This window comes from Podarcis melisellensis (assembly GCF_964234715.1).
Source record: "Podarcis melisellensis genome assembly, chromosome: 8".
Classification (NCBI taxonomy): Eukaryota; Metazoa; Chordata; class Lepidosauria; order Squamata; family Lacertidae; genus Podarcis; species Podarcis melisellensis.
The window spans coordinates 58735618-58751439 of NC_138540.1; the positions used below are offsets into that span (position 1 = coordinate 58735618).

Below are 15822 nucleotides of genomic sequence, written 5' to 3' on the forward strand. Positions count from 1 at the left end.
GAGGGGGTGGGGTTGCGGGCTCTCGACCCATCAGCCCTGCGAGAAGCGGGGATTCCCCCTAGCTCATTAATATTCACCGCCCACGGCGGCAGCCAATCGGCTGCCGCAAAGGGCAGGCCCTCACAGGTTCACTTAAGGTCGGGGCAGCCCCTTTCAGCAGCGGTTTGGAGGTCTTGGGCCCCCCCAATATTTTTTATAAGTTGGTATGGGCCCCTGCCCCCCCAATATTTTTTATAAGTCGGCGCCCCTGTTTGCACTCAGAATAATTTGAAACCTGGAGGCCACATCATCAGGAGGCTTGAAGAAGACTCGGGCAATTACTTGAAATATTTTAATTACTTTATTGATAACACTTTCCAGACTTTCCAAACAAGATTGTTTGATCAAAACCAAGAACCACAAATGAAAATGTTCAGTCAGAAAAATGTAAGTGCCTGCTCATGGGAAGACAAGGTAGCTGCAACCCTGGCTTCAAGAAGGAAAACTTGCATATTTAAATCTTGGAAACCAAAAGCAGTAGAGGATTTTTCTTTAATTTTTATTTTTGCAAATAAGGCATATTAACTTTTTTTACACACTGGCAATGAATTATGTTGCATGATATTGAAATGTGCAGTATAATGTTATTTTCTAAACAGCTTCAGGTGGTTTCTTCAGGGGGCTCATTTGGCTTTCTACAACCTATAAAGAGAGAAAGAATGCTGTAATGCTGAATTAGTTCCTCAATTTCTTCCTAGTTGCCCACTCTTCAGACAGTGTAATTCTGTATGTTGTTGCACCTCACAGGTTTTGAGAAGAACATAGACATTTTAGGGTTACTTTGCAAAGCAATTATGAATCAAGGTGAAGTACAGGTTGAGGGGAGGCGGAATCAACCCTGAAATCTGCTAAAGTTAAATTCTCTACTGATTTTAAGTAATTACTTGAGATTATCAATTGAATCTTTATGCAAACGTTTTGGTCTTTTAAAGGATATAATGATGGCCCATGGAACCTGGGACAATTTTAACATTCATTTTTGCAAACAGAAGACAAGTTATCCTTATCAGGTAAGCCTAGAAACCAAACCATACTTGCTTTCTTGATGCAGCTTTTTGGCACATACAAGACAGAAAGATCCACAGCTTCTCCATATCCGCTCTCAAAGGCAAGTGACAGCTGGGAGCAAAGAGAAGAACCAGGCCAGCTGAACTACTTACCAGCCTCCCTAGTTACGAGGTAGCAGCAACTATGCCCACCTTCTGGGCAGCTTCTTTCTTGGCTTGGTGAGCTTGCAGCACTGCCACAGCCTCCTCCACCTGGGTCAGGAAGAAACCAGGTTCACTATCACTCACCAAAGAAAGCAAAAAGAAGGATACTCCCCCCTTGAATGTATGCGGCAGAGTAAAGAGAATGGGGAGAGCCATTACCTTCGAACGGAGGGATTCTGGGGATTCTAGCATGTGCAGCAACTCTGAATTGTCAATCTCTAGCAGCATTCCTGTGATTTTTCCTGCAAGGCTGAGATGCATAGCTTGGATGAGTGGGAACAAACGTTCTCCTAGGGAAGCAAAAGTTAAGCCAGTCAAAAGGAAGGATGTCAAATTCAGGCTCACACAGCCAGGGCAATGCAGGGGGAAGAGATCCTTGAGTCTGAAGGTATTTTCTGTACCATCTAGTCAGCTAGATGATGGGTGAGAGACACTGTGTTGGCCAGCATGTAATGACTTTTTCCACCTGCCCTGTCCCTCCCTCCCTTCATAAGGGAGCTGTTTCCAGAAGAAGAACTGTGAAGGGTGAGAGACTCCGTTTGACCTGTGCTGCCCCACCTCCATCCAACCCAAGGAACCTTCAGTAGGGAGTTGATGCCACAGGTGTTATGTAACATAAAATACACATAAGCGGCATAGAAATATAATCAACTGTGTCAACGGGACCGTGACTGGAAATCAACACAGAAAGCAGGTATCTTCCTAAATCATAATATTAAGTGCCATGGGATATCAACACACAAGACTCTATTGGTCCTCTATGAAGCTTCCCAGGAAAAGCTATACATGGGAGTTGCCCACCATCCCACCAAACTAGAATCTAGGGCTTTCCAGTACAGATCATTTACAATCTGAGAAGTAAGATATTAAGCTATTATGTACCCTGTCACTTTTGTACACATGTGCTTAACATATTGTAGAGAAACTTGCTTTTACAAGACCCCAAATCTCAGAGGGATAGAAAGGATTGGCTTACCCAGCATCTGTTTTTGCTCCTGGGGAGGGGCAGCAGCTAGCATAGATGCAGTTAAAGGCTCTTGTCCTTGCACATGGACAGCAGGCTGAGGAGCCTGTAAAAGAGAAGAAAACATTTATGTTGTGAACAACAAATGAGATCTACAGATGAAGGGTGGTATATAAATTTAATAAATAAAACAACACAGTAAGAAGTGAAAAGGGAATTGATTCTTTGTTTGTTTTAAAACAATAAACTTATCAAAGAATTATATGCCGAAAGTTCTCTTTTTAGAAGTCATAATTTTGACTAAAATGTTCACAACAGTAGTATATCATCCTTACAAGAACTCTATCTTAGTTTTAGAAAGAACTTGTTAAAGTCAGGGAATGGAACTACATAATCAAATATTAACACACACTGAATAGTTTGGGGAGAAAGTTTCTCTCAAAATCCTCAAACTTTGAAACTGGGGACGTAAGAGGAAATGCCTGAATCTTATCAGCGAAGTTCTTTAATACAACAGCAGGAAGGGGCTGCTGGGAAAACAGAGCTTCCATAAAATGCCTGATGGAATAGGTCTTTGTCAAATGCCTGAAGCTCAACAGGGCAAGTGGAGGAGGGCCTGTCTAATCTCAGCTGGAAGGGCAGCAATACTGCATAATGGTTTCTGGTGGATACAAACCATGCATCTGAGCCATCAACAACCACTAACAGAGACTCCCCTAAATAACTGTGATGAGTCAGGAATCAGGCAGTCCTTAAGATATCCTAGACCCAACATATTAAGGGCCTTGTAAATTCAGAACCTTGACTTTGTCCCACAATTACATGGGACAGCCACTGCAAGCTTTTAAGCTTCGGTGTTATATGTTGGCAGTAGTCTGCCCGCACCAACAGTCCCAAGGTAACTTCACTTTATTGTTTTATTCACCCTGTCCTATTATGCTAAAGACAGAACACAGTTCCCTTGAAGCTAGTGGAGCAAGCACCTGAAGGAGTTTCTTTAGGTTAACTCAGTTACCCTGCACAAAGCTGGACTGTTGATTTCTGCCCAGACTGTACATGTTTATGGCAAACTGTCTGAATTATATGCCATTTTTATATGTCAAAACAGAAAACAGTTGCTTACATACAGAATGCTTGCTAAACTGCCTGCTGACCACAGATTTGGTTGAGATTCAGAATCATGCTGCATTGCAAACAAAGGGGAGAAAACAATCTGCCACATTAAATTTAAGAAAAGCAGGTCTGAACCAGCATGATAGGAACACACTGTTTCAGCCTGAGACTGAAAGACCTGACCATGACTTTCCTGAGCTCGAGAGGAAAAACCAGAACACAGATATTCCCTGCAGTCTAACACTGATGTTTTCATGCAAAGCTTCTTGTGCTACCTGCAAAGGCTGTACAGCTGGGTGGGGGCTGCGGACACTGGAGGCATATTTGTATGGTGGAACAGCCCTTGGAGCTTGCGCAGCTACAGGTGGTCGAGGCGCTAAATTTGGAGCTGTGGCAGGAACTCCTAGGGTGTTTTTTTAAAAAGAGATACAAAATGGAGAATCAGAATCTTTTTTAAAAAGTCAACAGTATCACACCTCCCTCTCAAAAGCTCAAGACAACATAGCCCCACTACCCTCACTTTATCTTCACAAGTAAACTGCAGATCACATTAGACCAGATTGTAAAGCAAACTATGGCTTAATAGGAATGAGCAGCGTGCTAATGCATGCCTCTCACACGTTCCTGTGCTGCTGCTCCCCTGCTGCTGACAAAACGAGCCACAGTCTAGCTGTCACACTGTCTGAACCTGGGCTCATGGCTTGTTTCCTCCAAACGAGAAGTGGTAACCAAGGTTTGTTTGTGGCTCACTGTTCACGATTTGCTGGTGCATGTTGCTCAGTCACATTAACATGCAGATTCTTTTAAATTATGGCTTAACTTTAATGTGACATGCAAGTTGAGACTGTGACTGACAGCTGAGTGCAGAATTTGAGCCTGGTGTCCCCAATCCTAGTCCTGTTAAGCAAGTTTATTTGAAACTAGGGCTATTATCTGTCAATTCTTATAAGATTTGTCTTTTAAGTGTTTGTCACCCTGGGTTCCTTTGGGAATGAAGGGCAGGTTACAAAATTAGTGATCAACTAAGTGCAAGGATGCTGGCCACGTGACCTGGAAGTGTCTTTGGATGGCGCCGGCTCCCGGCCGCTTGAGCGAGATGAGCGTGCAACCCTAGAGTCGGTCACGACTGGCCCGTACGGGCAGGGGTACCTTTACCTTTACCTTTAAGTGCAAGGACTAAAATTCTCTGCTACCAAAATGTCTATAGACAGACCCATCTATCTTACTGTCAGTGTCATGCAATGCTATCAGGTGCCCTCAGAAGGAATGGGCAGCAGAAGCCCACCACTCTTTGCACACACCAGAAAACAGAATGATCTACCTTCTATCCACATTCCAAATCAGCTTCTATAAACCAGCAGGAAACCCTGCAAGTCCAGTCACTTACCAACCCTTTGGGTTGCACCAGGCATGCCACGTGAGGATTGAGCATTGCTCGCTGGAGCCAGATGGCGTAGGGCTGGTCTTGGTCCAGACTGGCGCATAGTGTTTGGCATTCCTTGGAAGCCTGGAGTGGTGTTTTTTTGGGGGGGGGAGGCAGAGAGATAAGAGAGCACAAAGCTACTGGTCAATCACAGTAGGACAATACTACTGAACTAAACTGTGGCAAGGACAACCACAGGGATTAGACATTTGTGACACTCAGTTTCTGCCAGGCTGCCATATCCTGGTAGATCAAAAAAAGGAGATGACTGCCTTTACAAGGATTGTCAACTCCTGGCTCAGGGGCCTGATAAGGCTGCCCCAAGCAAATGTTTCTTCCCCCTGCCACACAAGACTATTTTTGGCTGTAGGGGCAAAAAAGAAAAAAACAAATACAGCACAGGGTGGGTGGATTCAGCAGCCTGATGGGGATGCAAACAGCCCCCTCCCTACTTCATTTCCTCAGCTGATCTGCACAGGACAGCTCCTTTTTTTGTATACATGTGGTGTCTTCACATGTGAGAATGTGGGATGGCCACACTAACCCACCGAAATGTGACCCCCCAGAGTTGGCCAAGGATAAATGTGGCCCTTGAGAGAGAAAAAAAAGGTTTCCTGCCTCCAAGGTCCAAGTGGCTCCTTCATGCTCACCTTGAGGTCTCCCTCCTTGCTGCCAGCGTGGGTTAGGCCTCATCTGAGTCATCTGATTAGGTGCATAGTAAGTGGGTCTGTTCTGAGCCTGAAAAGCAGAGCAGGGCATGCAGTCACATTGCAAAATTGCTTTAGACAAAGGAAAAAGTCTCAAAACAACTTGATAAATGGTTCTTAAGCAGGTTTAAATGCCCCTGTTCATATGTTCCAACCCCCAATTCACAGGAAAAGGGGGAGGGGGAATATCCTGTATGCTTCATTCTCCAGTGACCAAGAACCTACCAATTTTAAAAGGTGATAGTTTTGCTTATTTCAGGTAGTTTAATATGCCGTAGACAGATCATGTATCAAAGCTAGTATTTTGGACAGAGTAGCTATAATCCTTGAAGAGCCACAATCCATTTTTTCTGGGACTTACCTGGGGCACAGCTGGCATGAAATACCCTCCTGCAGCTGGCTGGAACTGATTGATGATGGCATTGGCAGGCAGGGCTCTCATTCCAGCAATGCGCTGCATGTATTGGTTGGTGAGGTGGGCTTTCCGCTCCTCCTTTCTCTGTGCCAATGCAACATATAGTGGTTTGGAGCCCACAATGCGCCCATTCATTTCCGTTACAGCTTTGGTGGCCTCTTCCGGAGAGGAAAAGCAGACAAAGCCAAACCCTTTGCTTCGCCCGTCTTCCAGCATCACCTAAACAAAGGTAGTTTTTAAAAGCAACACGGGGAAAGAAAGCCTCATGCTTTCTGCACTGATGCTGCGTCAAGTTGCCTAAGCTGGGGGAACACCTCAAAATGGCAATGTTAGAGGAGCCCAATTGTTAAGAGAATTCATGCAACACCACTCTACAAACGGTTCTGCCACTGGCCAGGGATAAGTTTGTAACCACAAACAGGACATATAAGAATAGCACTTTGGAAGCAGGCTTGCTCAATAACCCCAGCCAGCCCTATCCCTGCCCTTAGTTCACACATGGATGGTAACTTTATCCCTGTTCTATCACTTGCTACTTAACAGTGCAGATGAAAACCACCACAGGACCACTGCAGGCTTTAACACCCAAATGGCAGAACCTGAGGTACCCCTATGCCTCATCATGTGATTTGCATAGCACCGCTGAACTTAACCCAGGAAACTGCCCTGCATAAGCCCAATGTTGCAAAGTTGTAGAGACAAGACCTCAACAAAGAAAGAAGTGACTTGTCTGGATTTGCTTTGCATTGCTTTAGCACCATGTGTCCCCAGACCTACACATATTCTGCCAGGCTTGGGAAAGATTCAGGTGCAGCCCTCTCAGAACAACAGAAGCATGGATCATACAATCATCAGGGGCAAAGCTGCAGGTAATTTCACTATCCTCTTGCAGCCAGAGGTTTCAACACATAGCACAAACAAGGTTTGTTTTATGGACAAGATCCATCCAAAGCAGGTTACCTGAAATTAAGTCCCACTGAGTTCAGCAGGTCTTAACAAAATATATTTAGGATTGCACCCTTAGGCAGATTCCTCAACAGTTCCTACTTTTGAGGGACTTTCAGTTATGAAGCCTTACTCTGTGTCTGTTAAATTCCATCCAGTCTTTACCTTGGCACTTGTGATAGACCCAAAAGGAGAGAATTCCTTCCTCAGTTTCTCATCATCAATTGTATCATCCAGGTTCTTAATATATAAGTTAACTCCCTAAAACAGAGAGAAGAAATTGGCATGCCACGGTAACAATGCAGATGGGGACAATAATTCATCTTTACAAGCAGTAAACTACTGATTTATCTTTACTAACGAATAATGTTCCATCACCTGCTGAAGGCAAAAAAACCCCTGAAATGTTACAGAGTTGTAGAGGCAAGTCTCTTGTAAGAGAACTTGCCTGGATTTCCTCTGCATTGCTTTAGCATCACATGTCCCCGGGCCTGCACCTCACAGCAAGGAGCGGGAAAGATTCAGATGCAACTCACATCAGCCCCCTTCCCTGGATTTGACTTTCTTCTATGCTATATACAACCCACGTATTGTTACTACCATCCAAGTATTGAATTTACTCAAACAGGACCTTCAGCTGATAGCCGCTACTCATGGAACCAAAACCTTCACACGTGGCCAATCCCACTAAGTGTCACTGTTTAATTTGACAGTGTCCATCTTATTTGACACAACAGAGAATGTACAAGGAGAACAGAGCCCAGATGGCAATCTAAGACAAAACACACCATAACGGTTCCACTCCACAAATGTGCGATGTTAGAAACCTAATCAAATCAGGAGCATATTCCTTTTACCTGATACCGGCTGATTCTCTCTTGTTTTAGCTGCTCAAATTTCCTTTTCAGCTCTGCCTGGCGCTCCACTTTCTTTTGTGCCCGGCCCACAAACACCAATTTCCCATTGATATCTTTTCCATTCATTTCTTCCACTGCCTGTAAGGGATTTCAAAAGTGTAAATGTCTCTAAGATGCTGAACTGGTTACAAACACACTAATTAACACTCCTATTTCTTCTCCTGGACTAACGACCCCATCTGAAATTTGGCAGGCTTCATCCACTCAGTAGTGGCAGACATCTTCCAGTTCTGCCAAAAATTAAAAAGGGATAGCCATGCGTTGATTTCCCCATCAGTCAACAGGGAGACACGCAAAGCTACATGAAACAAACCAGAGTGAGGCTACCCTTTGGGCTGAAAGCAAAGGGCAAGGTCCATCCAAACCCCCAATCTAAAGTGGGCTCCTTTTTTCATATGCACCCCTAAAAATAATTGCAGAGCCACATTTTAACCATAAATAAAACCCTTTAAAGTCCAAAACCACTTTGTTTTGTGGTTGCAGGAGAACAGCTGACAGATAGTGGAAAATAGTTCCAAGGCATAAGACTGGCTCTGTGTTTGGGTGCCACCCATAAACATTTGCTGAATGCCTATTTTCCAATCCAGAAGGAGATAATGCATATACTGTAACCCATATACCTTGTTGGCTTCTTCGTGCTTCTCAAAGCTCACAAAACCAAAGCCTTTCGACTTCCCAGTGGGATCTGTCATGACTTTAACGCTGAGAGTCTTACCTATTACCAGAAGAAGAGAGTTAGCAAAGGTAGCTTACAGCAAAATTTCAAGGAAGAGCTTTCAAAATGAAAACCTGTAGCCTAAGGATTATTCCAAACACCAACTCAACAATGATGCTTCAAATTTGCCAAGCTGAGACCCAATGTTTACAATGTCTCCTAGGAGAAACACCCTATTTTATTCTGCTTTGCAATCTTTCTTTCCTTTTTGCTTTATTATATTTTATTGCCAGGAACTATTAGATAATCTCACGCAAAAGAATTTAAACAATTTTGCTCTCAAAAAGGACACCGAGTGCTGAAAAATAAGTTCTCAATTCTCTCTATATTAATTACATAAAAGCTTAGTTAATGAAGCATTATAATATGATGACAAACTATATATACATATTTTTAAAAAACTATCAGTTCAGCTTATCTAACACCCTCCAGGTTCAGATAGTTTAAAAGCAACAGCAATGAAGAAGGTAGGAAGAATGGCCCCCTGCACTCAAGGATGTTTTGTTGGCATCTTTTCAGCTCTTTCAGCCTTTGGCTTAGCTGTAAGGGATCACTGTGGCTTCTTGAAACCAAACTCTTGACTGTCCTTATGTGAGGAAGCTTCATGTGCACAGCACCCAAGAGCCTAGATGATAAGTTCAAAAATGAGTGAACAAAATGGTACCAGCTATGATGGCTTCAGAATGTTAACAACTTGCTGCTGGAATATTTACCATATTTGCTGAAAAGCTCCTTCAGCCGTTCGTCATCCATGTCATCCCCAAAGTTTTTTATGTAGACGTTGGTGAACTCCTTTGCTTTGGCTCCCAATTCTGCCTCACGCTCTTTACGAGATTTAAATCTCCCAACAAATCTGGATGGGGAAAAGAAGAAAAGCTAAGATGAGAAACGCTCCCCTGCCAACAACGGAAAAGAAAGGTTAAAGCAAAAACAACAAAAAACAGGCAGCAGGTAGGTGTGAGAAGGGCAGAAAGAAATAGGGTAAAAGACCAAGCGGAAAAATCCAGTCCTGATATGGAAGCAGCATCACAAAAACACCCACCCAGTGCTACTCAATAGGGCAAACCAGAAGGGAGTCAACTAAGCCCAGCAGCAGGGAGGCAGAAAGTGAGGGGCAGGCCCCTACGCCAGGGGGAGTAGGCTGTGGCTCGGGCAGGGAAACTCACCAGCCCTGGAGTAGAGAGGCAGCAGGCCAAAGCTGGGCCAGGAGAACCAGCAGCCTTGTGGGTTAATACTGAGATGCATCACGGCTCATGCGGTGGCTGCCGCTGCTTCTGGCCGAGACACTCACACTTTGCGGTCGTTCAGCAGCATGCCATTCATCTTCTCAATGGCCCGGTCCGCAGCGTCCTGTGTCTCAAAGTGCACAAAGGCATAGCCCTTAGAGCCGTTCTCATCACACACCACCTGCAAGGCAATTGGGCAGAACTGAATAGCATGTACCAGCACCCCAAGGTGTTGGGTTGCTCACTTCTCTTCACCTGAACTGAACTTCAAAAAACCTGAGGTTTTTTGCACCAAAATTGTGAATGAAATCACAAGAGCTGTTGTTCAGTGTCTAAGCAAAGTTTCCAATCAAGGAAATGAAATGAAATGCAGTTAGAACACCTGGCAAGAACTTCTTGTCTCCAGATCATTTAAGCGATCTTTTTACTAGATTTCCATATTGTAACTTAACTTTCACACACACAAAAATCCTATTCCATTTTGCATGCATTTAAGATCCAAACTACCTCATGATATGTTAAAATACATATGAGCAGATCTTCCTGGAATCCTGGGAAGATAAAAAGTCTCACCTTGCAAGAAAGTATATTCCCAAAAGCCGAGAAAGTGTCATAAAGTGCCTTGTTGTCTATGGATTTGTCCAGGTTCTTAATAAAGACATTCCCTACACCTGATTTCCTCAGGGAAGGATCACGCTGAGACCACATGATGCGGATGGGTTTCCCTTTGATCACATCGAAGTTCATGGTGTCCAGGGCTCGCTCAGCTGTAGGATGAGAAGCAATAAAAAGACTGTCCTTTGAGAAAAAGGGAAGCAATCCTTCACAAGCAGGTGTCTCTAAATAATGTCAACCTTCTGGACATTCATTCTCTACCACATCACACATTTAGGCAACCTTTTTTTTTACAATTTGTATTTTAAATAAATAAAGTATTTCCTTCAGCTAAGCAGCAAACCACCTGAAGAGTAGGAGAAGGGGTGGAAAGGTGTATTTATGTACATGCACATCTATGCAATACTCAACATCTGACTATTGCCAATACTGACTATGACCTCTGCAGGTGATTCAGTAAAGGTAAAGGGACCCCTGATAGTTAAGTCCAGTTGCAAACGACTCTGGGGTTGCAGCGCTCATTTCGCTTTACAGGCCGAGGGAGCTGGCATTTGTCTACTCCACAGGCAGTTTTTCCGGGTCATGTGGCTAGCACGACTAAGCTGCTTCTGACGCAGCAGAACACCGACGCCAGAGCAGGACACGAAACGCCGTTTACTTTCCCGCCGGAGCAGTACTTATTAATCTACTTGCACTTTTTGGCATGCTTTTGAACTGCTAGGTTGGCAGGAGCTGGGACCGAGCAACGGGAGCTCACCCCGTTGCAGGGATTCGAACCGCCGACCTTTTGATCGGCAAGCCCAAGGCTCAGTGGTTTAGACTACAGCGCCACCCACGTCCCAGGTAATTCAGTACATCAGCACTAATATGGACAGGTCCAAGAGCACAGTGCAAATACTGCACCTAGTGTTTGTAGTAACTAGGATACTGATGGAAAGATTTTCCCTAACCAGGAAAGAAACATGCTTGGTGCATATCCAAAACTTGCCAGTGCCAGGGTTTTTTTATAAACAGGAACAAAAGACTTGGAACCAAGTTGGTATTACCATGTGTACTTCAGCATCACTGCTTTCTTCGACATTCAGGCATTATTATGTATGTCCACCAAATGCCAATACAGAATCAGAGAAGTCCTACTCGAACTAAGTAGGACATCACATCCATCATATTCTAAAGCTTCAGCAATGTAGACTCCCCCTTAACTCACTCTAATCCTCCTTCAGGATTCTATTTCTGTACTGAGTAGCATATTAAAAGGATGATGACATATACACACCAGGATCCTGTTCATAAAATTCAGAGGCTTGGGACTCAGTTGCACGCCAAGTGAGTAGCAGGAAGGAGAGAGCAGGCAAGCCTGAGGCTAGAATGAGAATTTGCTACCTGATATGCTACCCACCTAACAGGCAAAACTGTCCCAACTGGGGGTGGGGGAAGAACCCATGCAGGGCTTTCCTGGCTGCCTCACCTAAAAAAAAAGAGCCCAGGTAAAGCAGGGGGGAGCACAGGCAGCAGAAATCAGGAGAATGAATGAATACAGGCTTAAGATTTCACATACGTCCCCAGAAGTACTCTTTACGAAGACCTCACCTACAAAATTAGAAAGCTGCCTCGCCAAATTGAACTAAACACCTGTGGCTTCTTTTCCCTGATATTCTAAATATAGGGAGGCTGAGTGGAAAAAGTTAGCTAATTTAATGAATTACTCATCATTCTTGACTATACCTCAAAATGCATGTCCTTATTAATATTAAACTGTCTGCATCTCAAGGGGGAGGCAATGCTGTCTTTTTCGCCATCAATTCATTTCAGCGCCTTCCCAAATAAGTTTCCCCTTTTACCAAAAATAGTTCTCAACAAGTATGCCCAAAATACTACACAGAACCCTTAAAAATTAACCCTCACTGGCTGACCACCTGCTGTTGTTGCCCAGTGTTTCAAGTTGCCCATTGCATCATAGCATGATGCAGACCAGGGCTGTCACGAGTAGTGCTTAAGGGGCGGCTTGCTTCCACCAACACTCCAGGTCACGTTACTAGGCAGGTGGAACTGAAAGCACCTACTGAGCAAGACATGAACGCTACCCAAGAGTGAGCCATGGCTGAAATTTTCAAGGACTCTTACCCTCATTCCATTCCCTTACTGTCAATCACTTGCTGAAAGGGGGGGAAGGTACCATGATTTTAGTTGAAAGGGAAGATTCAGTTGTGTTGCTTTAACCAAAAGAATTCCATTTCAAGTGGCACCTCAGCCCAGCTAGTCAAATTTGGCAGCGTTTATTTATAGCAAGAAGAGGTGCTCCAAAGACATGTGCTGGCAAGCACAGCAACCCTTAGAATACACCACTTGCAGCTGAAAGGGGATGAACAGTTGGAAGTAGGCATGCACCACAGCACTTGTTGCACCGTAAATATGCTGGACCCCTTGCCCTGCAGAGGTTCCCTAGGAGCATGTGACCATGGGCTTTGAGATGCTGCTGTAAAATAAACATTCCCCCATGCTTGAAGTCATATTTATACAGCACTGTAGCAAATGGACTGGCAGCCTTCTGAAACACTTACTGGAAAATGCTTTTCATTTTCTCTACAAACCTCCATCATATTCAAGTTGAGCTTCCACAAAATAGAATTCCAGGTGATGAACCCATGCATTTATCTATTTGATTTATATCCGGCTTTTCAACGCAGAAAGCTCCTCAGTGAACTTACATGAAATAATTACATTAGGGCTGCTTCTTTCACACAGTATTCATTCCAGGGTAGCCAATATGCTCTCTCACCAAAACTCTGTATATCAGTCGTTAGGGTACTGCAGCTCTTCCAACTGCTTTTTATTCTCAACTTCCTACAACTGTTGGGCTCATTTGCCTAACTGCAGGCTCCTTTAGTTCATTCCCCTGTAGACTGCAATGCTCAGACAACTCTAGTTTCAGCCAGTGCTTGTTTCTGGGAGACCACGTGGCTGGAAGGAAATGGTGAGAAGCAAGTGGTGTGTGCAGAGTGCAAACTTTGGGATACCATAAGAAATAATCTTGATTTGCCCCATACTGTACTTACCATCAGCTGGTTGCTGAAAGTTAACATATGCATATCCTAGGGAGCGACGGGTTATCATGTCTCTGCAGACACGGATGGAGAGCACAGGACCGGCAGGACTGAACTTCTCATACAGCATGGCTTCTGTGACATCAGGGTGCAGGTCACCCACATACAGAGATGCCATCGGGTAGCTACTAGCAGCTGTGTTCATCTTTCACTCAGAGGCCCAGATGCTTATGTTAAACTTTTTTTAAAAGTATTTTTTAATATATATATTTTTTTAAAACTTCACTAGCTTTTAGAGGAATGGGGTCAGAGCTAAGAGGAAAGGCTGAAGAAATGCTAGAAAGTATTGGAAAATAAGGGAAAGCAGCTATAAGAGAAAAAAGCAGTGCAAATTTCAAAAATATAACTAATATTTGACTTGATAAGAGGACTGAATCAGATTTGGGTGGAAATGTGTACAGAAAACTAAGTTAAGGGACCTGAAATAGATATGTTTCAAAAAGCTGTTTAAATGTATTTTTTAAAATGAAATTTCCAATTCTGCCTTTAAAAAAACCCGTATATCTTTCCCATGCAAAATGAGCAATTGTGGATTGTATTTTAAACTTGTAGTTTAATACTTCTGGATTAACTTCTTTCCCTGTCTTCCAGATAATAAAAAGGTAACTTTTTAGGAGCAGGGGTCAATAACCCTGTGCCATTTTAAATTAATAACTAACAGCTGTTGCCCCTATAAGACTACTTATGCAACACAGATAAAATCTGGTTTAAAAAGACAACAATATGTATCTACCAAGGCCCGGTATGGCTTTAGTTCTTTTTTTAAAAAAAAAACTTCAGTAATTTTTAAATGGCAGGAAAACAGTACAGAAGGCCAAGCAGATCAAGACGAAGCGAGAGACCGGCAGTCATTAAGAGGGAGAACGAAGGGTAGTGGTAGGAGAGGAGAAAGTGCGCGGAAAGTGGGGCGCCGGCGGCAAGAGAACCACCTGCAGACGAGGCGCAGGGGCGGCAATGAATTGGGGAGGCAGTAAGGCAAACCTGGGCTCTGGCTTCAAGAAAGGTGAACGGGGGGAGAAAATAAACGGGGTTCCGACCCACTCTGGGCGGGCCGGGTGGGGAAAAGCGATTCTAGGGTGGCGGAAGGTGAGGGATTGGAGGCGAGGTGAAAATACATAGGAATAAATACGGGGGGGTGTTGAGGGGGAAAAGACACACCAAAGACGATTGAGGGGGGAAGAAAAATCACGAGGCAGATTTGGGGGTTATTAGAGGCAAAGACAGACAAGCAGGCAAAGAAGTATCAGCCAAAAGCGACCACCGCGCAATTAACAATTGCTTAATTATATTATTATTATTAAATTAATTACCCTCCTCCTTATTCCTGTTTGTTATAATCAATTTTTTCCTTTGGTTTTTTTTCTCTTTTGCTGTTTTTAAGGCTTTTTTTTTCTTTTTAGGGTTTTTTTCCCCGCGCCCCCCTCCCTTCCTCTTCCCTCCTCGGAGGCTGCGAGCAGAGAGGGGGCAGCGCTGGCCGACCAGGACCCTTTATAGGCCGCGCCGAGGCGGGCCGCCGGCCGAGGGCGACGCTGCTGCTCGTGCTGCCGGCGCCGCCGCCGCGAGGGCTTCTGGGCCGCCTCAGCAACAAGGAAAGCGGGGTAGGAAGAGCGGCACACGCAGCGGGACGGAGGGGCTGCCGCCAGCTGCAGCGCCACCGCCTGGCCGAAGGAGGAGGCGGCGACGGCGCTGCTTTTCAGTCTCTCTCCTCACGCCCGTTTCTCCCTCACACTCGTCGCGCCAAGGCGCCGGGAGGCTTCCCCATGAAATCACGTAGTTCCTTAAGGAGGCTGAAAATTGTAGCTCTGTGAGGGGGAAACTACAATTCCCAGGTGGCTGAGGCGGGGTGCAGCATGAAATGTAGGGTGTTGGGACAGATGCACTCCATTCATCCAGTACACATTTAAAGCACGTTACTTCCCCGCAAAGAATTCTGGGAACTGTAGTTTGGGTATTGTAGCTTTGTGAGAGGTGAAATACAGTCCCCAGTATTCTTTGGGGGAAGTGGTGTAATTTGGATGTGTGGTGTACCTCTTCTGGCTTCTCTCTCCTCATATATTAATCTCACTCTCACTCAAACACCCCACTCATTCATACGCATCCTTCCATCAGAAAAACATGGCCCATGGTCCTTCTGTCAGAAAAACATGGTGCAAATCAGAACAAATGCTCAGTGAAGTCTGGACATAATCTAACCTCTGTATAGGCTTTGTGTAAGCAAATCAGGATAAATGCTGAATAAATGGGTCATCTTGAGGAGCTCAACCTCATTTTAATCTCCAACATTTCCAGGCCTTTCATGGCTTTGCCAGCAGGAGGCAAATCATAGGCTGTGTACATTTTTCGAAGAGCCAAAACGATCCTGTGATTCCACTGTGAATCACACTTAGGCATAATGTAGCTGGGATCATCCTGTTAACTTACAATGGCA

At 44.4% G+C, this 15822-nt stretch overlaps 1 protein-coding gene across 1 annotated transcript; it reads right to left on the minus strand.

Moving 5' to 3' along the window:
• Positions 1–321: 321 nt before the first annotated feature.
• Positions 322–13539, minus strand: PABPC4 (poly(A) binding protein cytoplasmic 4; the record flags this gene model as incomplete). Its single annotated transcript, XM_081922865.1, has 15 exons — positions 322–681; positions 1200–1298; positions 1410–1540; positions 2227–2320; positions 3603–3730; positions 4715–4834; positions 5401–5488; positions 5819–6091; positions 6983–7078; positions 7675–7812; positions 8355–8449; positions 9163–9302; positions 9741–9856; positions 10249–10442; positions 13347–13539. 14 exons carry the CDS (start codon positions 13537–13539, stop codon positions 1212–1214), a joined length of 1893 nt encoding a protein of 630 aa, XP_081778991.1. The 3' UTR covers positions 322–681; positions 1200–1211.
• Positions 13540–15822: the final 2283 nt, after the last annotated feature.